The 22,296-nt window shown below is 41.9% G+C and overlaps 1 protein-coding gene across 5 annotated transcripts in view; it reads left to right on the top strand.

Moving 5' to 3' along the window:
• Positions 1-21,681, top strand: part of LOC128747878 (ryanodine receptor 3-like) — a 70,124-nt gene extending 48,443 nt beyond the window's left edge. For 2 of the 5 annotated variants that reach the window (XM_053846127.1, XM_053846125.1), the window contains 49 exons: positions 12-74; positions 242-317; positions 515-638; positions 704-819; positions 882-949; positions 1,010-1,131; positions 1,228-1,277; positions 1,435-1,495; positions 2,637-2,875; positions 3,023-3,104; positions 3,219-3,349; positions 3,420-3,743; positions 3,897-4,137; positions 4,233-4,320; positions 4,384-4,476; positions 5,571-5,741; positions 5,976-6,035; positions 6,106-6,240; positions 6,702-6,814; positions 8,560-8,656; positions 9,447-9,556; positions 9,747-9,798; positions 9,867-9,923; positions 9,987-10,086; positions 10,168-10,247; positions 10,323-10,399; positions 10,488-10,561; positions 11,002-11,019; positions 11,820-11,900; positions 11,959-12,047; positions 12,123-12,251; positions 12,507-12,611; positions 13,183-13,264; positions 13,371-14,683; positions 14,751-14,809; positions 14,943-15,117; positions 15,189-15,275; positions 15,346-15,543; positions 16,091-16,221; positions 16,289-16,331; positions 16,399-16,526; positions 16,594-16,654; positions 17,090-17,236; positions 18,717-18,851; positions 18,909-19,065; positions 19,185-19,249; positions 19,370-19,470; positions 20,425-20,476; positions 20,804-21,681. In XM_053846127.1, coding sequence (XP_053702102.1) covers positions 12-74; positions 242-317; positions 515-638; positions 704-819; positions 882-949; positions 1,010-1,131; positions 1,228-1,277; positions 1,435-1,495; positions 2,637-2,875; positions 3,023-3,104; positions 3,219-3,349; positions 3,420-3,743; positions 3,897-4,137; positions 4,233-4,320; positions 4,384-4,476; positions 5,571-5,741; positions 5,976-6,035; positions 6,106-6,240; positions 6,702-6,814; positions 8,560-8,656; positions 9,447-9,556; positions 9,747-9,798; positions 9,867-9,923; positions 9,987-10,086; positions 10,168-10,247; positions 10,323-10,399; positions 10,488-10,561; positions 11,002-11,019; positions 11,820-11,900; positions 11,959-12,047; positions 12,123-12,251; positions 12,507-12,611; positions 13,183-13,264; positions 13,371-14,683; positions 14,751-14,809; positions 14,943-15,117; positions 15,189-15,275; positions 15,346-15,543; positions 16,091-16,221; positions 16,289-16,331; positions 16,399-16,526; positions 16,594-16,654; positions 17,090-17,236; positions 18,717-18,851; positions 18,909-19,065; positions 19,185-19,249; positions 19,370-19,470; positions 20,425-20,476; positions 20,804-20,899 — 6,456 coding nt within the window. In that variant the 3' untranslated portion in view covers positions 20,900-21,681. Of the gene's footprint in view, positions 1-11; positions 75-241; positions 318-514; positions 639-703; positions 820-881; positions 950-1,009; positions 1,278-1,434; positions 1,496-2,636; positions 2,876-3,022; positions 3,105-3,218; positions 3,350-3,419; positions 3,744-3,896; positions 4,138-4,232; positions 4,321-4,383; positions 4,489-5,200; positions 5,216-5,570; positions 5,742-5,975; positions 6,036-6,105; positions 6,241-6,701; positions 6,815-7,470; positions 7,571-8,559; positions 8,657-9,446; positions 9,557-9,746; positions 9,799-9,866; positions 9,924-9,986; positions 10,087-10,167; positions 10,248-10,322; positions 10,400-10,487; positions 10,562-11,001; positions 11,020-11,819; positions 11,901-11,958; positions 12,048-12,122; positions 12,252-12,506; positions 12,612-13,182; positions 13,265-13,370; positions 14,684-14,750; positions 14,810-14,942; positions 15,118-15,188; positions 15,276-15,345; positions 15,544-16,090; positions 16,222-16,288; positions 16,332-16,398; positions 16,527-16,593; positions 16,655-17,089; positions 17,237-18,716; positions 18,852-18,908; positions 19,066-19,184; positions 19,250-19,369; positions 19,471-20,424; positions 20,477-20,803 lie in introns of all 5 variants that reach the window. The other 3 variants (XM_053846124.1, XM_053846126.1, XM_053846122.1) reach the window with 3 other exon arrangements.
• The last annotated feature ends 615 nt before the right edge of the window (positions 21,682-22,296 follow it).

Genomic DNA, 22,296 nt, shown 5'->3' with positions numbered 1-22,296 from the left:
ACCTTCCACAGGCAAATGGATTCAGTCCCAGTCCCATAGACACGAGCAATGTAGTTCTCTCCAGAGAACTGCAAGTGAGTGACCACACACTTTTTTCTTGTTTGTCTTTAATATTAATCATACCTGGAGAGTCTGGGGTCACGAAAGGCAGCCTCAGCCCCGGAATACTGATGACTAATGTGGGCGGGTCGAGCTCCAGACACTGAGATATTCTGTTTGTCTTCTTCGTCTTTGCTTGAAGGGAATGGTGGAGCTGGTGGCTGAAAATTACCACAACATCTGGGCCAAGAAGAAAAAGAGCGACCTTGGAAGCAGAGGTGATTTGCTAATGGAATCAGTCAATCAGTATTCTCGCTTATGCAAGAAGAAAGCTGGACATGTGCCTTGTGTAGTGGAATTATGCATGTGCCTTTTGGTAACTACTCCTGACTAAGCAGACTCACACATCACACACTGGTTTCTCTTCACACTGACTCCCAGCTGATCACTGCAGATAAATGGTTTGCTGTTGCAGGTGGAGGAACACACCCTCTGCTGGTGCCCTATGAAACCCTGACAGCGAAGGAGAAGGCCAGAGATCGAGAGAAGGCTCAAGATCTTTTTCGTTTCCTGCAAATCAGTGGATATAGCATTATAAAGTGAGGGATTTTTTACATATGTTTACATGTGGGTTAGGTTGTCTGCTGACTGAGATGACTTGCAGGGGCCTGAAGGAGATAGACCATGACTCCTCATCTATGGAGAAGAGATTTGCATACAAGTTTCTGAAGAAGCTGCTGAAATACGTGGACCAGGCCCAAGAGTTCATTGCACATTTGGGTGAGAACATGGGCAAATGTCCTGCTTGACTTTGATTCTCATGTTTTGTCTATGTCATTCAGAGGCCATGGCTGCCACCGGGAAAACCGACCGATCGCCACACGAGCAGGAGATCAAGTTTTTCGCCAAGGTGTGTGAACAGTAAGTGTCAAGCTAATATCGTTGTATTCACCTCCCTGCCTCTCTTCAGGTTCTGCTTCCTCTCATCGACCAGTACTTCAAGAATCACTCCCTTTACTTCCTCTCGTCACCCAACAAGAACCTGAGCAGCAGCGGTTATGCCTCCAACAAGGAGAAGGAGATGGTCACCAGGTTGGAAATCAGACAGAAAATCATCTCATCTTTTATTTCTAATTTTCTCTTTCAATTCTGTGAACTCCTTCTCTTTTCCACTCTTCACACCACCAGCCTGTTTTGTAAACTGGCAGCTCTTGTCAGACATAGGATATCACTTTTCGGTAAGATACTGAATACCTCTGTGCTTGTGTGTGTCTTTGTACAAGTATTACCAGATGGCTTCCTGCTAGTTTGACGATGAAACCCAGTGATCAGACTCAAACACTGAATCCGATTCCTTGTTGTCTGTTTGTGCTGTTCTTGTGCACTTTGTTGCAGGAAGTGACTCCACTACTATGGTCAGCTGTTTACACATCCTGGCTCACACTCTGGACACCAGGTGTGTGCTTATTACCCAGCAATTCAACACACAAGATACTTGGTACCATGAACTGGAGTTTCACTGCGCCCCCTCTAAAACTCAATATTTATGAGTGAACTTTACCACAAATAAAGCATTTAAAAAACATTCATAAAGTTACTTCACCAGTACATCAGGTTGTTTAACTGAGTTGCTTTTGTGGTAAGCTATATTTTAAGATACGTTTCTCCTCATGTAATAGGAGGTTTTAAAGCCAGCCTTGTGGTTTTTATTAGTCACTACTAGTCCTTCAGGAATCACTTTTGCAGCCCACGGAGAAGCCAAATCTGGAATCAATGCTTTAACTTGGTGGGATTCCCACACCCAGTTGGCTCTGAGGACGGTGCAACGTGGATTAATGCCATATGCACTGTCCTGTCATCTTGAAAAAAACTTGTGCATGTTCCTGTAATCTCCTACTGTCAATGAACGAATTGGGGAACTACAGGCTGAACTCAGTTTGCAGCATTTCTTGGCACTGTCCAATGGACAAGGTGACGACTCTGGACACAGCGACTAAAGCCTGTCCTTCATGCTGGTGTAATCAGCCACCTGTAGTTCCTCCACAACGTTTCCAGTGCTTATATTTTATATTTAAATATCCCTCTACTTGAGTTTTCTATACAAACACCACAATGAACATTATCAGTTTATTAGCTAACATTTATTCTTGACTACCAGCAGTGGCTGGATTTTCCAAAGACCTGCAAAAATAGCTGTTTTAAAAAAAGCATTTTATCTTGATACTTGCAGACTGAAGAAATGCTCCTTCTTTGCATAAGAGCTGAATCTGTTTCCTCTTTTATGGCAAGCTCCAAGGCTGAACAATGTACTTTACATTTTTACATCGTCGATGATGATGAACGGTTGAACATGGACGGGATGATCATATTAAGTGTGTGTATGCAGCATTTCTGCACTGCACCACTGACGAACTCACCTTGGATTTAAATATCCATCTGATTCATTCGATAAATCATGTGTCAGTGAGAGGCATACAAGGTTGTCTCGTGCTTTACAGTTTAAAACCTTTGCTGCTGCTATGTTTGGAACGACCAACGACTTATTCCTTGCTTTATCGTGTCCTTGTGTATCATTCTGTTGTGCGTTTGTTGTACAGAACAGTGATGAAATCTGGGTCGGAGCAAGTGAGGGTCGGCCTGAGGACTTTCTTTGAGAATGCGGCAGAGGATCTCGAGAAGACGTTCGAAAACCTGAAGCTGGGAAAGTTCACCCACTCGCGATCGCAGATGAAAGGGGTGTCGCAGAATATCAACTACACCACCGTCGCGCTGCTTCCCATCCTAACTGCTCTGTTTGAGCACATCACTCAGCACCACTTTGGAGTCGACCTGCTATGTGAGTCCTGGCTGATCAAACGGTTGTTAGTGCAGCTGCCTATAAACATGGTGGGGAAGGGAACACAGGGATTCTGTCTTTTAAAAAAATGCTCAGAACTGTTTCCCCATTTCATTCCTGTGGCCTTAACTTTTATTCCTCTTTCAGTGGACGATGTCCAAGTCTCGTGCTATCGCATCCTGACCAGCCTGTTTGCTCTTGGAACTGGGAAAAATATCTACGTTGAACGGTATGTCATGGATAACAATTACATCTGATGCAAATATTTAGATAGTTTTACATATTTTTATACATATTATTAACTGAGGTGAAATAGTTAAGGCAGTTTCTTTGTGTTCCATAGGCAGCTACCAGCTCTTGGTCAGTGTCTTGCCACTTTAGCTGGAGCAATGCCTGTTGCCTTCTTGGAGCCCCTACTCAACATGTACAACCCATGCTCTGTCTTCAACTCCAAAAGTGCCCGAGAAAGATCAAGTGAGCATCATTCAAGCTGACGATGCATTCAGAGATCATCGAAATCAACTGAAAATGTGCTTTACTTTAGCTTTGGGTGTTTCGGATACTGTCGAGAAGATGTGTCCCGGTATGCCTCGCCTGGACGGCCTGATGAAAGACATTAATGACATGGCAGAGTCGGGGGCTCGCTACACTGAGATGCCACATGTGATTGAAGTGGTGCTGCCGATGCTGTGTAACTACCTGTCGTATTGGTGGGAGAGGGGCCCTGAAAACCAGCCAGCTAGCGGCGCAAGTGTCTGCTGCACCACCGTCACCTCAGAACACCTCAGCGTCATTCTGGGAAACATCCTCAAGATCCTCAACAACAACCTTGGGATCGATGAGGCCTCGTGGATGAAAAGAATAGCAGGTACTCGAGTATACTTAGCCTGTTACTGCTGAAAATCAGCATTCTGTCTCCAGTTGTTAAAAATGAGCATCACTTCTGGCAGCTATAATGAGTCAGCTAAAACAGAAATGGCCATTTCTCAAGTGTGACTCATCGCTGTGATCATTGATGCAGTGTACGTGCAGCCTATCATCAGCAAAGCCCGGGCGGATCTGCTGAAGAGCCACTTCCTGCCCACACTGGAAAAGCTGAAGAAGAAGACAGTGAAAGTTGTGTCTGAAGAGGAGCTGCTGAGAGCCGACAGTAAAGGGGACACACAAGAGGCTGAGCTTCTCATCCTGGATGAGTTTGCCGTTCTCTGCCGGGACCTCTATGCCTTTTACCCCATGCTCATCCGCTATGTAGACAACAACAGGTACATAAGTAGTGAAAAGTCATCAGTCATCTGTGCTTGTGTACCTTCTTTTAAAACACTGTTTTTTAATGGCTTCGAATTCCTCTTTTTCGAAGGTCGAGGTGGCTGAAAGAGCCAGATGCTGATTCGAATGAACTTTTCAAAATGGTTGCTGAAATCTTTATCCTGTGGTGCAAGTCACATGTGAGTATCCATCTCTCACATACACTCTGATAAACTGGCTCATTTCTACCCCACTACTTCCAGAATTTCAAAAGAGAGGAGCAGAACTTTGTGGTGCAGAATGAGATCAACAACCTGTCTTTCCTGACCGGGGACAATAAAACCAAGATGTCCAAGGTAGACGTTTCTGTGAGTTACACTTAAACTGAGAAAGTCAAATAAGACTCAGAAAGATTTAATAGTATGGATGTGGACAACTAACCAACCAACCAACCAAGAAAACCACCAACTGGCAACAATTAATTGATTGCTGGTTGAAATAAGCTACTTGTTGATGTTTTCAGTGACATGGCTGCTATATTAACAAATACAGGTACAATACACACATGTTGCAAACTCAAAATGTATAAAAATATTTTCAAACGCAGCACTACTCTAAGTTTTTATGCCAACTTTTCAAATGAATCAGTGTTGAACATTTCTCTGATCTAAAGATTTGTGTATGCTGTGTGATATGTTCATCATTACTGTCAAGTCAATAAATTCAGTTATAGGGCATATGGAAAAATGTTCAGGAAGCACATCAGAATTACACAGCACTTTAGCAGGCGGCCAGTGAAACATTAGCAGTGGCATAAATCGAGCATAACAAATTCTTGTGCTGCTTCAGTATCATAAACATGTTTGTAATATGTGTGCGTACAAGTAAAACTTTAACACTCATTTAACAAATTACATATTTTCATTCACCAGCAAACAATCCTTCTTCTTTGTCTGCCTGTAGTTTTCAAGGCAAACAAATGGTTTTCATTGCAGTGCATGTTCACCTGGGGACTGTAAGCCTCCATTAACCGCACTCTCATCCTTGTCCTCCTCTCGATCCCTCCCTTTCTCTTGACAGTCCTTTAAGGAAAAGGTAGAGTGATATGCAGTGCATGTGCTGTCTTACTTTGCAGCTCTTTGGCTTTTATGTTTCTCAGTAAGTGAAGCGAAGAGGCCTGGAGCTAATGTCGCTATGCTACAAGTCTGGTCGTTGATGATATTGTTTTTTTATTTGTTGTCTTCTCTTCATGTTTTTGAAAGCATTCTTTGAGGAAACACGTGGACTCCTGTTCTGTGATACATTATGTTTGTGGTGGCGAATTATGTATATTGTACTGTGATTATCTGTGGGTCTACTGTATGAGTGTGTGTATTTCTGTTCGTGTATGTTGCAAATGTTTTTTTTTTTTAATGTAAAATAAGTTGTTCAAACTTGGTATCTGTTTCAGTCTGGTGGACAAGATCAAGAAAGGAGACATAAGAAACGGCGCGGTGAGTTCTACTCCATCCAGACGTCGCTGATCGTCGCTGCCCTGAAGAAGATGCTGCCCATCGGCCTTAACATGTGCACGCCTGGCGACCAGGAACTCATCTCCCTGGCAAAGACTCGCTACCTCCTGGTGAGACCCTCCATTACAGTTTTTGCAGACATGAAGATTTTCTCCTGAACTACCGTGACTCCGTTTTTTCGTAAAGAGAATGGCTTCAAGAGGTCAGAGGTCACCGTTCTCCCTTGGCTCCTCAATGAACTGCTTTTAAAAAAAGCGGTCATCTGAGAAGTAGAAGTCACTGCAAAAAGCTCATTGACTGATCCCCTCATTAACTCAAACTGATGAACATTTTTCATCCAATAGAAAGACACAGATGAAGAGGTCAAAGATCACATCAGGCAAAATCTTCACTTAAGGGAAAAAGTAAGTCGTCGATGTGCCTTCTATTAGAGTTAATTACATCCTGACAATGTCTTTGACGTGATGCTTTCAGTCGGAAGACCCCGCCGTGAGGTGGCAGCTGAACCTCTACAAGGACATTGTGATGAGAAGTGACGGGCCTGCGGATCCTGACCGAGTGGTGGACCGAATACAGAGGATCTCTGCTGCTGTCTACAACCTGGAACAGGTGTGCTTACTGTGAACCACCTATTGAGTGTCACGTAGTGGGATGTGAGTTATAGCATAATAGTTAACAGTTAAAATAAGTTGAAGTCATCGACACAAAAACAGAGCCCCCACATCTGCTAGCTACAGTAATGACTGAGGGATTATGAGAGCGGAGGAAGAGGTCTGTAATTTCAGATGAGGAATACCATTCTGCTTCCATCTGTCTTCTTAACTCCAGTAGGAAGAGTTCTTGATCATTGTGATGGCCGGTGTGATACATTTATTGATAAATCACCTTTTTTTTTTAGTTATTTTAATGTGTCAAGCAGTACACATTTCTATATTCTCTGATGTGTTTTTAATGTGTACACTGAATCACCCCTTTAGGGGTCAAAGATATTTGCTGAAGTTGACATATTCGACCCCTGGCTTACTTGGTGCCATCAAAGAATTATTGTTTCGTTTCGTACCTCTGACCAGGTGGAACAGCCACTTCGGTCTAAGAAATGTGTGTGGCAGAAGCTGCTGTCCAAGCAGAGGAAGCGCGCTGTTGTTGCCTGTTTCCGAATGGCTCCACTTTACAACCTGCCCAGGTATGTGCTCTGCTGCCACCCAATATTTTGTTGCAGTGATGCTTAACAATCTTCAATACGGTATTTCAGCTCCTTTCAGCTGTACAGCAGAAACTAGGATTTTTCTTGGTGATAATGTGTAGCTTTATTTTCCTGCAGAACGTCTGTGATTGTGTTGTCACTTTCTGTCTAACCAGCAGCACATTCTCATTCTTCCTCCTGCTGGCTCACGATACTTCTTCATTTTTCCTCTTACCTGAGCCTTGACCCCGCATTAATGTGCAGCCTTCTCTGCTGCTGAGTCCAGAACCATCCCGGCCTGCAGATATTATCAAAGAACAGAAAAAAAGGGGACACTAGTAATTTCATGCCCTGCTGCTCTGTAACTTAATCACAGGAAGTCAGGCAGAGCGCTTCAGGAGGGAAGAAAACAATTATGAGACCCGAGCAGAAGGGTGGTCTTTTTCAGTCAGACCTGGCAGCCTGGCAGCACGTCTCATTTATTCTCAGTGGTTGATGGCGAATTATGTCGTGGTGTAACTAATAATTATCAGACACTGTTAGCCATGTAGGTGATACCCGCCTGTTTGGGGGAATAAACACAAAGCTTTTCTTAATGCCACTCTCGCTCTCTTTTTTCTTCTCTCAATGTCACTCCATGTTCGACTCATCCTCAGGCACAAAAATAATAATTACTTCCTGAATGCCTACCGACATATTTGGCTGGAGATAATGCATGAGAACACAGACTGTGACAGTCTGCTCTACATGCTGACGGTAAACGTTGACCGATGTTGCCATGGCGACCCACTTCCTCGTAACGCTTCCCTTCAGGCACAAATTCTCCCTTCAAATATGCCCCCTGGTTATTTCCACTGGTCGATCTTTGGCTCCGAAAACACCAATAAATCAAAGCCCTTGTCATTGTTTGTATTCACTCACTGTTTTGTCATATTGAGGCTGCACAATATTGCTGAGAAATGAGATCTGGATTTTGGTCTAAATCTGTCACAGAAATGGCACTCAAGTACTTAAAAATAATTTTATTTCATTTGTGCCTATGTGCCTATAGTCAGTCATGCAACTTGCCAAAACATCAAACACTGTACAAGTACAGTGAAACCAGACTAGCTGTGTTAAAGCTAAGGTGCCCCATGAGCTTTGGTAGTTGAGTAAAAATGTTACTAAAAGTAAAAAGTGAACGAAAGCAAACGTCAGTTTGACAATAGCACAATAAATCACGATGGTAGCTATATTCAAGTTTTTATATCACCTTATTTCAACTTAAGCTCTTTTAATGTCTTGGAAATATCTGTATAAGAATTTCTATTATATAAGAATTTCAAATTTCAAATACAGTAGTGGAAACCCTGGCCATTGTGTAGCGAAAAACATCCCTGAACAAAAACTTACAGATTGCTTTTTGTTTTTTTTCATCCTAAATATTTAGTAGTTTTACTCCTCCTCTGCCACTGACATTCAGCTGTATTACAACACACTAGACAGAAAAAGCACTCGCTTTGTAAAACATGTTCAGATCGCAGATGGATGATTTCATATGACACATAAATGAGCATATATTGTGCAGCCTTTGCTGTGATCTGCAGAGATGATGTCTCTTTATTGCATCATGGTTGTTTTAGTGAGAGAGACTGCTCTGAAGTGACCAGTTGGATGAGCCAGCACGCTGAACTAACCAAAATGAGCCTCAAGCGTTTGCTCTGCTTTGATCTAACCCTAGCTGATGTCCTCTCACCCCTCCCCAGGCATCGCTCTATTAACCTCTTCCTCCTGGCCTATCAGAGAATATGGATAGAAACAGAGGAGTACTCTTTTGAGGAGAAGCTAGTGCAGGACCTTGCAGTAAGTACTTAATGCTGCCCCCTAGTGATGTTGCGACTGACCACGGACAGTGGGCCAGCCCTGCCCCGCCCGCTTCATTGTCAAGAGCTACAAGTTCTGCACTTTCTCGTGTGTCTTTGTGTACTGGTCAGTGAAAAGACACGTTTACAGCAAAGCATGACATCATTGATGATGTCAGAGCCTGCGTTTGCTGAGATAACACTCAATCATTTCGACCCTATTCAGCTTTGTATGGAGTGGTGAATATGATCTTGTATTTCCTATGATTCTGTGAAAATCCTGTGAATGCAGTGTGTAAAATGCAAACGTCCGTCTGTCACCATTGTTAAATTTGGAGTCTCTGTGCAGCCGTTATGATGAAGTTTGTGTGTCATATAGGCGTATGGAGAGTCATGCTTGATTCCATTCTGGCTGCTGCTCTGTGTGTCAGCATGTGCTCCAGGTTTGTGCATGTCAACTGCCTGCTCATTGAAACTGATGAGTGATGTGTGCCTTTTCAGTCAGGTGGTTCTCAAACTGTTCAAGTGATGAAAGTTTTGCACAATGAGGAGTGTGTCCTATAAATGGATGGAATATTAATTGAAATCCAGAAGTCCCATTGATCGGAATTAAAATGGAAAGAAGGTTAAATTAAAATGTGAAAAGTGACTCTGTTAAAAGTTAATTTTCAAGTGTGAAGTGGAGGATTGTGTCCTTCAAGTGCTGAAATTTATGAAGCTGTTTGAGAACCACTGTTTTTTGATGGATGCCAAATGTCAACAAACGTTTAAGATTGCATTTATTTCACTAGAAAATACAGTCCAAAGTTGAGGAGGAGGAAGAGGAGGAGGAGAGGCAGCAGCCGGACCCGCTTCATCAGCTCATTCTGCATTTCAGCCACAACGCTCTGACGGAGTGCAGGTAGACTCTCACCGGTGATGCTGTCATAGTGTGAAGGGATGTTTGAGTTACGATAAGAAACAGCTGCTTCCGAGTTCTGAACAGTCCTGCAACACAATGGCAGGTTTTGGCAGGACATGTCCTGATGTTTAAATCTCCATTTGTTTAGTTACCAGGAGGGCTTTCATCCAAACTTTGAATCTGTTTTCAGTTCCCTGGATGAAGATCCTCTGTACATAGCATATGCAGACATGATGGCAAAGGTACCTTTTATCATCCATTGCTATAGTGGTGTTCAGGACAAAAGCTTTATTTGATGTGTGCCTGATAGAGCTGTGCTGAGGGTGAAGAGGAGGAAGAGGAGGAAGGGAAGGAGAAGACATTCGAGGTAGGTTGAACATACATTTCATACTCTAAGCAACATGCTGCATTGGTGTGCTTCATGTTGCAGGAAAAGGAGATGGAGAAGCAGAAGATGCTGTATCAACAAGCCAGGCTGCACGACCGAGGGGCCGCAGAGATGGTGCTGCAGATGATCAGTGCCAGCAAAGGTACATGGTTATGCCTGAAGACCCCATTATTCTGAAACATTTTACCTCATGAGGAATTTCTAACAGCAAATTATTCAACAGGTCGACTTGGCGACATGGTGACGTTCACCCTAAAACTAGGGATTTCCATTTTAAATGGAGGAAACATTGTGGTTCAGCAGGTTTGTCGGATGAGAGCCACATTTCTTTTGGTGTAACATTTGGTGGAAGAACGTAATCAACTTTTTTCCACGCAGAAAATGCTGGACTATCTGAAGGAGAAAAGAGACGTTGGCTTTTTTAAAAGTTTATCTGGACTGATGATGTCATGCAGGTAACACAGATTCTCAAATCTAACTCACTCATCCTCTGAGTGATTGACATAGATGTAGAGTGAATTGATGTTTTTATTTTTCCTCCAGTGTTCTGGACCTTAACGCCTTTGAGAGGCAAAACAAAGCAGAAGGTCTGGGTATGGTCACAGAGGAAGGCTCAAGTAAGAAATGGATAAATACTCCAGATTCCTAGCTGTGCTTTCTAACAACCATCTCAACTATAATAACATCTAATTCGATCGCTCCATAGACAGTGTGATTTCATGTAATTGTTTTATGGACTGAATCGAATTTAATAAAGAAATATTTCATGTCTTTTTTAAAACTATAGCTGCAAAATAATGACATGATTTTTAGAGCTATCAGTTTGAACTGAAGTATTTGTCATGCTCATTCCAACCCATAAGTTCAGGCATAAGTGAAGTTTTCTAACCTGTCCTGAATCTAACCAACTGTCTGTAGATGGTGCATGTAAATATAAATGTATATCACAATCATTCTCTGCTCTACCTATTTCTTCTGATCAATTATCAATGTTCTTTGCTTATGTCTGCCTTTACTTGTTTTCTTCTGATCATGTTTTTGATCTCATCGGTCGCAGTCAACGTGAGTGAGCGGGGTAAATACATGGTTTAGCTTTTACTCATTCTCTTGAATATCCTCTGCTCCTTTTTTCTTGCTCCTTCCTTTAAAAAAAAATCCCTTCTTCTTTATCCTGAATGCAATTGATTTACATCCTGGACTGAAGAAACACTTGCATGTGCATATTACATCCAGAAATATATATTTTTATTTATTGTCAGAGCATCTGAAATAAACTAAATATTAGTTTTCTTTTGGACCCATTTTATGTTTCTTGATTCTGTGATGCTAACCAGTAGGGATGCATGGTGTCAGAAAAATAATAGAGTGTAGAAATGTTCTTTATTTTTCACTGATCTCACAACTTTCAAAACCTTTCAAAAGCCATCTCATGCTCAGATGTTTCTAGCTGCAGCAAGCTATTACTGACTTTCTGCAGCATTCAATAGAAAAAGAAGAAGAAGAGTTAACTCAACACCATTAATCATATTTTAATATTTGACGTGAGAATGATTAACTTCAAGTGATGTGGTTCACTTGGAATTGGTGAACTGAAAAATGTTCCCTGCATCCTAAAGTTTTTACGAATAAGCTCAGTTATTTTCATACATTATTAGTATTTTTCTTTGATTTATTAATTTCACTGAACACTCTGGTGTTACTGAGCTCTAGTAATATCTCTTTAAATGCATGTCCTTCATTAGTTTATCCACGTGTCCACTGTTCATGGCTTTACTTTTATTAATGTATCACATGGGATTAGCTTTTGAGGCCAAACACATGAGTCATAGTGTTGCTAGCTCTTGTATTTTACTGACCGTAATTTCCTGTGATCAGGTTCCAAAGTTCTTCAGAACGACGAGTTCACTAAAGATCTCTTCAGGTTCCTGCAGCTTCTCTGCGAAGGACACAACAATGGTAGGCTTGTTCCGTCGTCATCGACTGGTGGTTCATAATGAAAAATTGTCTTTGGCAGACTTTCAGAACTTCCTGAGGACTCAGACTGGCAATACGACCACCGTGAATATCATCATCAGCACGGTGGACTACCTGCTGAGGCTGCAGGTAAGGATGAAATGCTGAGTGAAACAGAGTTATGTTTTGATAAATATATTGATATTTTCTCCTTGTCTCACCAAGGAGTCTATAAGTGACTTCTATTGGTATTATTCTGGTAAAGAGGTCATTGATGAGGCGGGCCAGCGCGACTTCTCCAAGGCTCTGGCTGTTGCTAAGCAAGTCTTTAACTCGTTGACTGAATACATACAGGTAGGTGCATCAAACTCGATTTGTGTTGTTCTTACAGTGTGTTTCAAAATGTAAAAAAAATCATGTTTTTCTAAAATATCTAGCTACACTTGTACTTCCTTGTAAAAATTCACTGACTGAAATCTTATTTACTTTATACCTAAATTAAATTAAGACCCTCATCTCCGAAAATCCCACCGTGTTTTTGTCATATTCCAGTGCCAGTACCAGTAAAATATCGGTTCTACAGTAAGTACTTAACTGTCTGTGTTTCAGGGTCCTTGCATCGGTAACCAGCAGAGTTTGGCCCACAGTCGGCTGTGGGATGCAGTGGTCGGCTTCCTGCATGTCTTTGCAAATATGCAGATGAAATTATCACAGGTCAGTCAATCTCAGTTTAAATAAAATCTTATGTAATGTAAGCACACAGTCCAAGTGATCAATAAATAGACTTTACTCAGGTGAGCCACTAGAGGTCGCCCTAGACTCTAATATAGTTCGGCATCTGCAGTACAACGTCGACACTCCTGGCTGCAATGATTTATGTCTTCATTTCTGACGTTTCCTCTTCGCCCAATAAGTCCTGTGAGGGCTCAAACCCAGTCACCTAACCTTGTCTCATGGTCATCGACGAGGGCTTATTGTGACGGTGGAAAATCAGAGTGAGGTAGAATACAGGTGGGAAGGGTCGAATTTAGCGCATCACAGCGTATGTTTGATTTATGATGTGCTGAGCACGCACTCCTCTGAGAGCCCCAACCGGCCAAAACCGAACCGGCCATCTGCTTTTGGACAGTAAAGACATTATTAACGCCGATTCTGATGGATGAATTTTACCTTGAAGGACCCTATGGTTTTCAGTTTTGTGATATTGCAGAGGAGCCTACCAGGCTCATCATCGGTCATCTGTGTGATTCTCTGTGTGTTCTGGTTTGTCTGCACCTGCTAACAGGACTCCAGCCAGATCGACCTGTTGAAAGAGCTGCTGGACCTGCAGAAGGACATGATCGTCATGATGCTCTCACTTCTCGAAGGTTGTTTCATTTTCTAAGTCTGAGGTTCAGCTTTACAATCTTCGACAGACTGACTAAGAACCAGGCTTAGCTGAAACCCATGATGTTATGCTCTGCCACCTCTCAGGTAACGTTGTCAACGGAACCATTGGAAAGCAAATGGTGGATACTCTGGTGGAGTCTTCCAGCAACGTGGAGATGATCCTGAAGTTTTTCGACATGTTCCTGAAGTTGAAGGACTTGACCACCTCAGACAGCTTCAAGGAGTATGACCCAGAGAGCAAAGGTATCATCTCCAAAAAGGATTTCCAAAAGTCGATGGAGAACCAGAAACAATACTCGCAATCCGAGATTGAGTTTCTTCTCTCGTGCGCCGAGGCTGACGAGAACGACATGTTCAACTACGAGCAGTTTGTGGAGCGATTCCATGAACCAGCCAAAGACATTGGCTTCAATGTCGCAGTGCTGCTAACCAACCTCTCTGAGCACATGCCGCATGATGCTCGGCTTGCGACGTTCTTGGACTTGGCTGAGAGTGTCCTCAGTTATTTTGCGCCATTTCTGGGCCGAATTGAGATCATGGGAGGAGCCAAACGCATTGAGCGGGTCTACTTTGACATCAGTGAGTCCAGTCGCACGCAGTGGGAGAAGCCTCAGGTGAAGGAGTCAAAGCGCCAATTCATCTTCGACGTGGTCAACGAAGGTGGGGAGAGCGAGAAGATGGAGCTGTTTGTCAACTTCTGTGAGGACACCATTTTTGAGATGCAGCTCGCGTCACAAATTTCCGAACCCGACCCAGTGGAGCGTCCTGAGGATGATGAAGATGACAGCCAGAGCATGACAGAGAATCAAGAAGAAGAAGAGGAGGAGACCACGATGATGGAGTCCTCGTCCGCCTTTACAATCGCCTGCATCTCCATGAGAAAGAGCCTGGGGAACTTCCGCCAGCTGCTCACTCTGAAGAGTATGCGACGGCAGTACAGAAGGTTCCGGAAGATGAGTGTGCGTGAGATGGTGCGTGGCTTCTTCGCCTTCTTCTGGATGATCTTCACTGGCCTCTTCCACTTCATCTATGGCCTCATCTGGGGTTTCTTCCACATCTTATGGACCACCATGTTTGGTGGCGGCCTTGTTGAAGGAGCCAAGAACATGAAGGTCACCGACATTCTGGGCAACATGCCGGATCCCACGCAGTTTGGAATACATGGAGACGTGATGGAGATGGAGAAGATGGAGGCGAACGAAGCGTCTGCTATGGCTGAGATGGGACAGATGTCACCAGGGGATGCAGCGGAATCCGACCTGATGGCCGAGCTGCTCAACATCCAGCCGAAAAGGGAAGGGAAGCATGGGACGGAGCCGGGATTGGGGGATGTGTCTGAAGTGGTGGTGGGCGATGCTCCTTCAATAGCCAGTGCAGTGAAACAGAAGAAGGCTCAGGTTAGTGACAGAGGTCCAAGATGCACACTAAATAATTGATGAACTGCAATTAAAGTTTTTGTTGTAGATGGCTGCAAAGAAAAGAGCTTCGAACGGAGACTACAAGTCAGACTCGGAGAAAGGAGAGTGAGTGTTTCGAAATGAAAATATAATACTTTGACTTGTGAGCCAGATCTAGTATCGTCCTCTCATATAAGTGTGTATCAAATATTAAACAGTAAAGCAGACAGAATCTTGAAATAGAATTGTGTGATTGCAGCTCAGAGGATGGAGAGAAGAAAGATAATGACAAGTTTCGAGACGAGCCTCCCCCTGACCTCCCTCTGGAGGAGAAGAGAGCCCCGAAAAAGAGGCTTGGTGTGAAGAAGGAACCTCCAGAGGCTTTCATGGCCAGCTTCTTCGCCGGTTTGGAAGTCTACCAAACCAAAATGCTGGTCAGTATTAAATCCTTGATCTGTTATTCATCATGTGGAAAGGTGAAACAAGAGTGCACTGTCTCTCTCAGAACTACCTGGCTAGAAACTTCTACAACCTCCGTTTTCTGGCTCTTTTCGTGGCATTTGCAATCAACTTCATCCTTCTCTTCTACAAAGTAAGCGTCAGCAGTTTGTCTTCTGATTGAAACCCGCCGAAAACTGATTTAATCCTCCATCTCCTCTCAGGTCACTGGCGATTACTCAGACGATGAAGACCCCTGGAATGGAAGGAACAGAGTCGGAGAGGAGGAGGAGGAGGAGGGAGCCCTGGAGTACTTTGTCCTGCAGGAGAGCACCGGCTACATGGCACCAACTCTTCGCTGCCTTGCCATTCTTCACACCATCATCTCCTTCTTGTGTGTCGTGGGATATTACTACCTGAAGGTAGAGTCACTACAACCAACCGTGTGGAATTTTCGGCTGCTGTAACAACATTTCTCATTAAAGAGGCCCTTCATTGAAGCAATAACATTGTTATGAAGTCATACATATTTAATACCTGCTTGCTCTGCGTGTCTGCACAATGTGCAATAAAAATAAAGAATGTGACGGTGTTGTTATTGAGCTGTAGATAAAGCTGACATGTTAACAGCCAACAGAGCCCCTTGGTATAATGTACCAGCTTGAAAATTAGATTGTTGACTAGTAGTGCAACTGTAATTCAGATAGTTCCCATTTAGTTTTGGAGTTTTAAATGTCAAGGTCACTTTGGTGGACAAAAGACAAATCTTGAGTAAGAAGTCAATGGGTTTTTGGCTGGGCTCCCTCAGATATTGGACGTCTGGGAGAGACTCAAAGTAGAGCCAGTGCTCTTAAATATTTATACATATTTTGCTGTGAAAACTGGTGAAGAAAAATAATTCTATAGTTTCTTGTCTAACAGTATAGTTTTGTGTTTGCCAATTTTCAATTCATTCTTCATCCCTCCAAGGTTCCCCTGGTCGTGTTCAAACGGGAAAAGGAAATTGCGAGAAAGCTGGAGTTCGCTGGGCTCTACATAACCGAGCAGCCATCAGACGACGACATCAAGGGACAGTGGGACAGACTTGTCATCAACACACCGTGAGTTTCAAAATCTTACCTCACAAATCTATTCTTTATTGAATCACTTTTTGTCGTCTTTTGTTAGGTCATTTCCAAACAACTACTGGGACAAATTTGTCAAGCGCAAAGTAAGTCTGCACTTCATGATTCTGGTCGCTCAGTTCGCCCAACACTGTTTTCCTTGATAATAATCAGGTGATCAAGAAGTATGGGGATCTGTATGGCGCAGAGAGGATCGCAGAGCTGTTGGGGCTCGACAAAAGTGCTCTGGACTTCAACCCCACTGAAGAAAGTGATGCGAAAGAGGCTTCACTGGTTTCCTGGTGAGAGATTCAACCGAGAGGGCAACTTATAGAGCTGAGGTGGATTCACACATTCTGTCTCCAACAGGTTAAGCTCCATCGATACCAAGTATCACATCTGGAAAATGGGCGTGGTCTTTACTGACAATGTGAGTTTAAAGTCGATGACGAAAGATGATGAAGGAATAGTACATTTCTTTGAGATGTCTTTAAAATGACAAAAACTATTTGACTTACTCATGATATTCTATTCTTTTTGATGACCGAAATTACTGGTTATAATGTACACAATAGTAATAATAAAAGGTTATATTTTTATAAAATAATTACCAACTATATGCCAGTAAAGTTGCTAAAAATGTTTTTTTTAATCACAGTATTATGACAAGTTATTTTTAAATATATTATATACGTAATATTGATATAATATTATATATACTATATATGTATAATATATTTTCGAATTATATTAAATAAAAGATTCAAATCATGAAAAAATAAGTAGATTTTGATGCTGTATATCACAGCAGTATGAAACAATTTGTACTGTGAATAAATGGTTTTGTTTTTCCTTTCTCCACCAGTCCTTCCTGTACCTGGTGTGGTACACCACCATGTCCATTCTGGGTCACTACAACAACTTCTTCTTCGCTGCTCATCTGCTCGACATAGCGATGGGATTCAAGACCCTGCGCACCATCCTGTCCTCGGTCACCCACAACGGCAAACAGGTGTGGACGATGAGAATGCAGTTACTCTTTCAAACAGCAGGGAGCGCTGCTGAGCTGTTGCACCATTGTCAAGGTTTTTTGTCCATATAAACAGTAAAGGCAGATAAAACAATGGAAAATTACAATATATAAATCCCAAAACATGCCAAAAATATGCGATTATTAATTCCTAACAATATTATTGTTAACCTGTTATTATTTTGCCTGTTTGTTCCACTGAAAATTGAATGTATTGATGGCATTATATTTAAATTGGAGCCAGGACTTGTGACCTCCGTGACTCATGTTAGGGTGGATAATAGATGTTAATGAGCGTGACGCATGGCTGAGCGGAAAAGCAGCGACTAGTAAATATTGCATGTGTTTGTGTCTATTCTTGTACCTCGGCACGTCTCCCTTGTCACACAATTAGAGAATATTGGTGGGAAGTTAGCGGATTTAGCAAGCGTTTTCAGTACTTCTTTGATATTCAAGTATAAAAGCCAAAGAAGCGAAGGTCCTCAGGTCAACCTACCGCAGGGACAAATTGACGTTGATTCTCAAAATAGAATGCTGTGCCAGGAAGTGCCGACACCTCCCCGTGTTGCAGCCACCGGGCATGACAGTGACGCTGTTAATGGGATTTTTTTTTTTTTTTTTGGTTTGTTTTTTGGTGCTCTGTTTGTGCAAGAGCTTGAGCTAAATCTAAACGGAGAGTCAGATGTTTGGAAGAGCAATAGCAATGACTTCATGAATTGAAGATGCAGGCTCTCCCATGTTTTTGTTTCCTTCTGCTGCTTCTGTTGCATATTGTGTTTGATGTTTCTGTATTTGAATTGAGATGTGACGCTTCTCTTGATTGACTTGCCATCCTAGTTAACCATAAGAAAGTTGACATAAGCAATTCACTATTTGTGTTATATAGTCATCCTTATGTTCAGAACCTTAAGCTTAAAGTTAACAAAAATATAATACATTTCCCTTTTTGGCTGTTTTTCTTTTATTTATGGAATTTGAAATAGTTTATATTATTATTCTATTATCTATTTTATAGTACTAGATATTTATTTTTTTGTTTCACGATCATGTGAGATAAATGTATGTTTTTTATGACAAAATATACATATTTTTTTCAAGATTGTCAACCTATTTATTGACATGTATTTAGAGTTATTCATCTCTTTGATAATAAAGTAATATCAATTTTTATTACATTTTTATCATTTCTGTGTATGTATACATAGTAATGTATATAACAATGAATCAGTTTAGAGACGTAATAAAAATGTGTGTACATAAATAATAAAAAAGCAAATTAATGTGTGTGGTAAAAAAAAAAAAAATCACTTTTTTTCTAACTATTTGTTGGCCCTCGATGACATTGTTGGTATGTAACAAGGCCCCACTGGAATTCTCACTATTCACCTCTGTCTGAGTTCATAAATGTAGAAGTGTGAATATACTCTATTAAATCTTGAAGTGTTGTTTTCTTTTTTAACAGTTGGTGCTGACGGTGGGCCTGCTGGCAGTGGTGGTCTACCTCTACACTGTGGTGGCCTTCAACTTCTTCAGAAAGTTCTACAACAAGAGCGCAGATGATGACGAGCCAGACATGAAGTGTGACGACATGATGACTGTAGGTATCAGTTTTTTTATCAGCTGTTCCCCCCTGAACCCTCCGCTGCCTCCACAGTGCTACCTGTTCCACATGTATGTCGGAGTGAGAGCAGGAGGAGGCATCGGGGACGAGATCGAGGACCCGGCTGGTGATCCCTATGAGCTCTACAGGATCCTGTTTGACATCACCTTCTTCTTCTTTGTCATCGTTATCCTCTTGGCCATCATCCAGGGTGAAATGAAAACGAAATCCCACTTTATTATAAAAACAGCATTCAATAGCTTGAGAAGTCAAGTGATCACCACAGTTTTTGTTCAGCTTCCATTTATGCCTTCACATTTCCTGTTTCAGGTTTGATCATCGATGCCTTTGGTGAGTTAAGAGACCAGCAGGAACAGGTGAAAGAGGACATGGAGGTGAGAAAATATCAGCCTATCAGGGTGTATTTTGGGAAAATAGAGTTAAAGTGGGCTCTACTGTTGCAGTGCCTGACGCGTTGCAGAGAAAGTATGTCTCACTCTCTTTTCCACCCTCAGACCAAATGTTTCATCTGTGGAATCGGGAACGACTATTTTGACACGACACCTCATGGCTTCGAGACTCACACTTTGCAAGAGCACAATTTAGCGAATTATCTGTGAGTATTTCTTTTATTTCCTTAAGTCAACCTGACTAGTAGAGGAGCCCACTTTTCCTATGCGCACTGACATGTATTCTAAATTATATTACATTATTCCAAATAAAACTGATAGCTGGCCATGGGATGCTTTAATATCAAAGTACTGAAATTAAACTGTTAGCATCTAGCAATCTTCAGCGCTGCCAGGAGGAGAATTATTCTGAGGCTCATAAATAAGTGCTATAAACAGTTATATGTATAACATATATATCAATGGTTAAGCAATTGTCTAACATGATTCTAATCTATAAAAAAGTTTGATTGTTTTTCAGGTTATGAGTGCAAAAATATATTAACTCCTCTGGTGCATACGTGTATTTCACAATAATAAATGTAATCCAATTAAACACTGTGAAAACACTATAATGTTTTGTCAATTCATGGAAGACTCTTAATCCGCGGTCCCAGTGGCGGATTAAGCGGCCCATGTAAACATGCAAATCTCGCGTCCACATTATTGGTGATAAGTTGTTCAAGTGTCCCCTGAGAGAGGAAAGTTCATTGAGATTTCTTAACATTTCTGAAGGCCTCTGTGACTCCTCCCTTCCTGTTGTCCCACAGTTCCCCTCCCCTCTCCTGCTAACACCAGCGACAACACAGCATTCGCTCTGCAGTCACATGTGCGACCTCATTATGCCGCCTCATGACTATTTAATGGCTTGAACTTTATTAGAAAATAGGTTTCTCATCGTGACTTGGCGCCTGCGGAGAAACAGTCACTCGCTGCCATTTACTGCCGATTTGGGGATCGACAGGTGATTTGCTGATGCTGATAAGATGCTGCTCACTTCGGCGCCGCGTCACGCCGACTCAGATTGTGACATTTTATGTGAAAACGGTTTTGGATGAATGATTCTTTCTTCCCCATTTGGGTGAATAGTGACACATTGTTTTGGTCTTGTTTCCTGAAAGGTTCTTCCTGATGTACCTCATCAACAAGGATGAGACGGAGCACACTGGTCAGGTAGCTAGTTCTTCATCAGCGTTGACCTTTAAAGCTCATTATGAACCCCGTTCTTCTGAGTAGTTTTATTTATTTGTTGAGGGAAATGTTTCAGTTTTTTGGGCGGCATGAGAGGCCTTAGCATTGACGTCACAAATGAGTGTATTTTGAAAACACTATGGTCAGTACAGCCACAGCAACTGTTTTTGTAGTTCTACATGAAACGTTTAGCACTTTTATTTCCCTTCTATTTTAGAAAATAGTGTCGCTGATTACATAAAACAGATTTTGAATTGTGCCGTGATGTTTTTAACATAATAACTTGTTACACCTTTTGTGTAAACTCAGGAGTCCTATGTGTGGAAGATGTACCAGGAACGCTGTTGGGATTTCTTCCCAGCTGGCGACTGCTTCCGTAAACAGTACGAGGATCAGCTCGGATAAACTCTGTTCACGGGGCTTCTGGGTAACATACTCCTCCACGCTGCGGCCAGGCCGACTACCTCCGTCTCTCCAGACTCGGACCGATCTGAGGAGCAGAACGCCGCCGTCGCTGGCGAGTCCACGACTCGGGATTCTACTGGAGTTTTCTTTTTTTCCGATGTCATTGAAGTTTGACCGCTTCAACTCCACACAACCCAACATTTATTGCACAATATTTGTTCAGTTGAAGAAACGTTGGCTTGTGTGGAGGTCCGAGTCGAAACGTCGAGCTCATTATGCACAATGTTTCCAGAATGTTCAACTCGAGACTTAAGGCCAAAACAAAATACTGTTTTTTTCCCTGATAATTTAACCGCGCATATCGAAAAAGAGACACTTTCTAGGAACTATTTTTTCATCAAGTGCCTTACTAGAGCGATTCTACATTACAATGAAGCTATGCAACATGTTCTTTATTGTATGTACGTGGAGTCCTTCCGGCGCTGACGTCTCGTCTGTGATTCTCGATGTGAGAGGACGAATATCTCTGGTGTATCGACCGTGAATTTTTGGCTGAATGAAGTGTAACCGCAGATGTTCAAAGGTAAACGGTGTTTAAAAAAAGTCCGGATGTTCTAGTCCAGATATGAAACTGCTGTCGTTTGGCCGTTTGTATGTGGTAGCTTTGCAGGTTTGTGCTTTATGGTTTATTTATTTATTTTTGGACGAGATACAAATAAAGACGTTGATGCAGAAATTTACATTTCTTTTTAAAATTGTGTCTTTTTAGAAATACTCACTAAATACAGCATTTAATTTTTTTTTTCCTTTTGTAAAAATCATAGAAATATCATTCTGTTTCCTTTAATTAAGAATATTATTTTACCATAGATATCAATTAACTAAAACATATTTTTTGTCAGAATATTTTTTTCTAATCCAATATGGTTCTGTTTTGTGAATATTATTTTGCAATTATTATTGTTGAATTACTCACCATGTTTAATTTTGGTAGTATTAACAATTTTGGTTTAAAAATGTCATTTTTTTTCATTCTTTACAATAATATTGATGTTAACTTGATGTTTTATCTCCTTTGTTTCATCTGTTTTCATGTCAAAGTAGTATTGATATCTAACATTCCACTCCATGTATCTGCTCAGCAGAGAGGGTGCACCTTCACACGAGCTGGTGTTGAGCGGAGGAGACGCCCTCTGGTCACCAAGGTTAGACTGTAGCTTCTTCACCCCACACGTGTGCAGTTTATTACCCATGATGCCACCTGTCAGCTCACATCACCTTCAGGCAGCACAGAGCTGCCGCCACATGCTGCTGTGCGTCTCCACTTTTCTGCCGCTTTCTTCCCTCAAATGTCACTTGCTCTCTTTAAATTACATCTTCAGTAATGACTTTTGTAT

Source organism: Synchiropus splendidus, chromosome 16, assembly GCF_027744825.2.
Source record: "Synchiropus splendidus isolate RoL2022-P1 chromosome 16, RoL_Sspl_1.0, whole genome shotgun sequence".
Taxonomy (NCBI): Eukaryota; Metazoa; Chordata; class Actinopteri; order Syngnathiformes; family Callionymidae; genus Synchiropus; species Synchiropus splendidus.
Note: the sequence above shows the minus strand (reverse complement) of the source record. Positions and strands in the feature narration are given on the sequence as shown.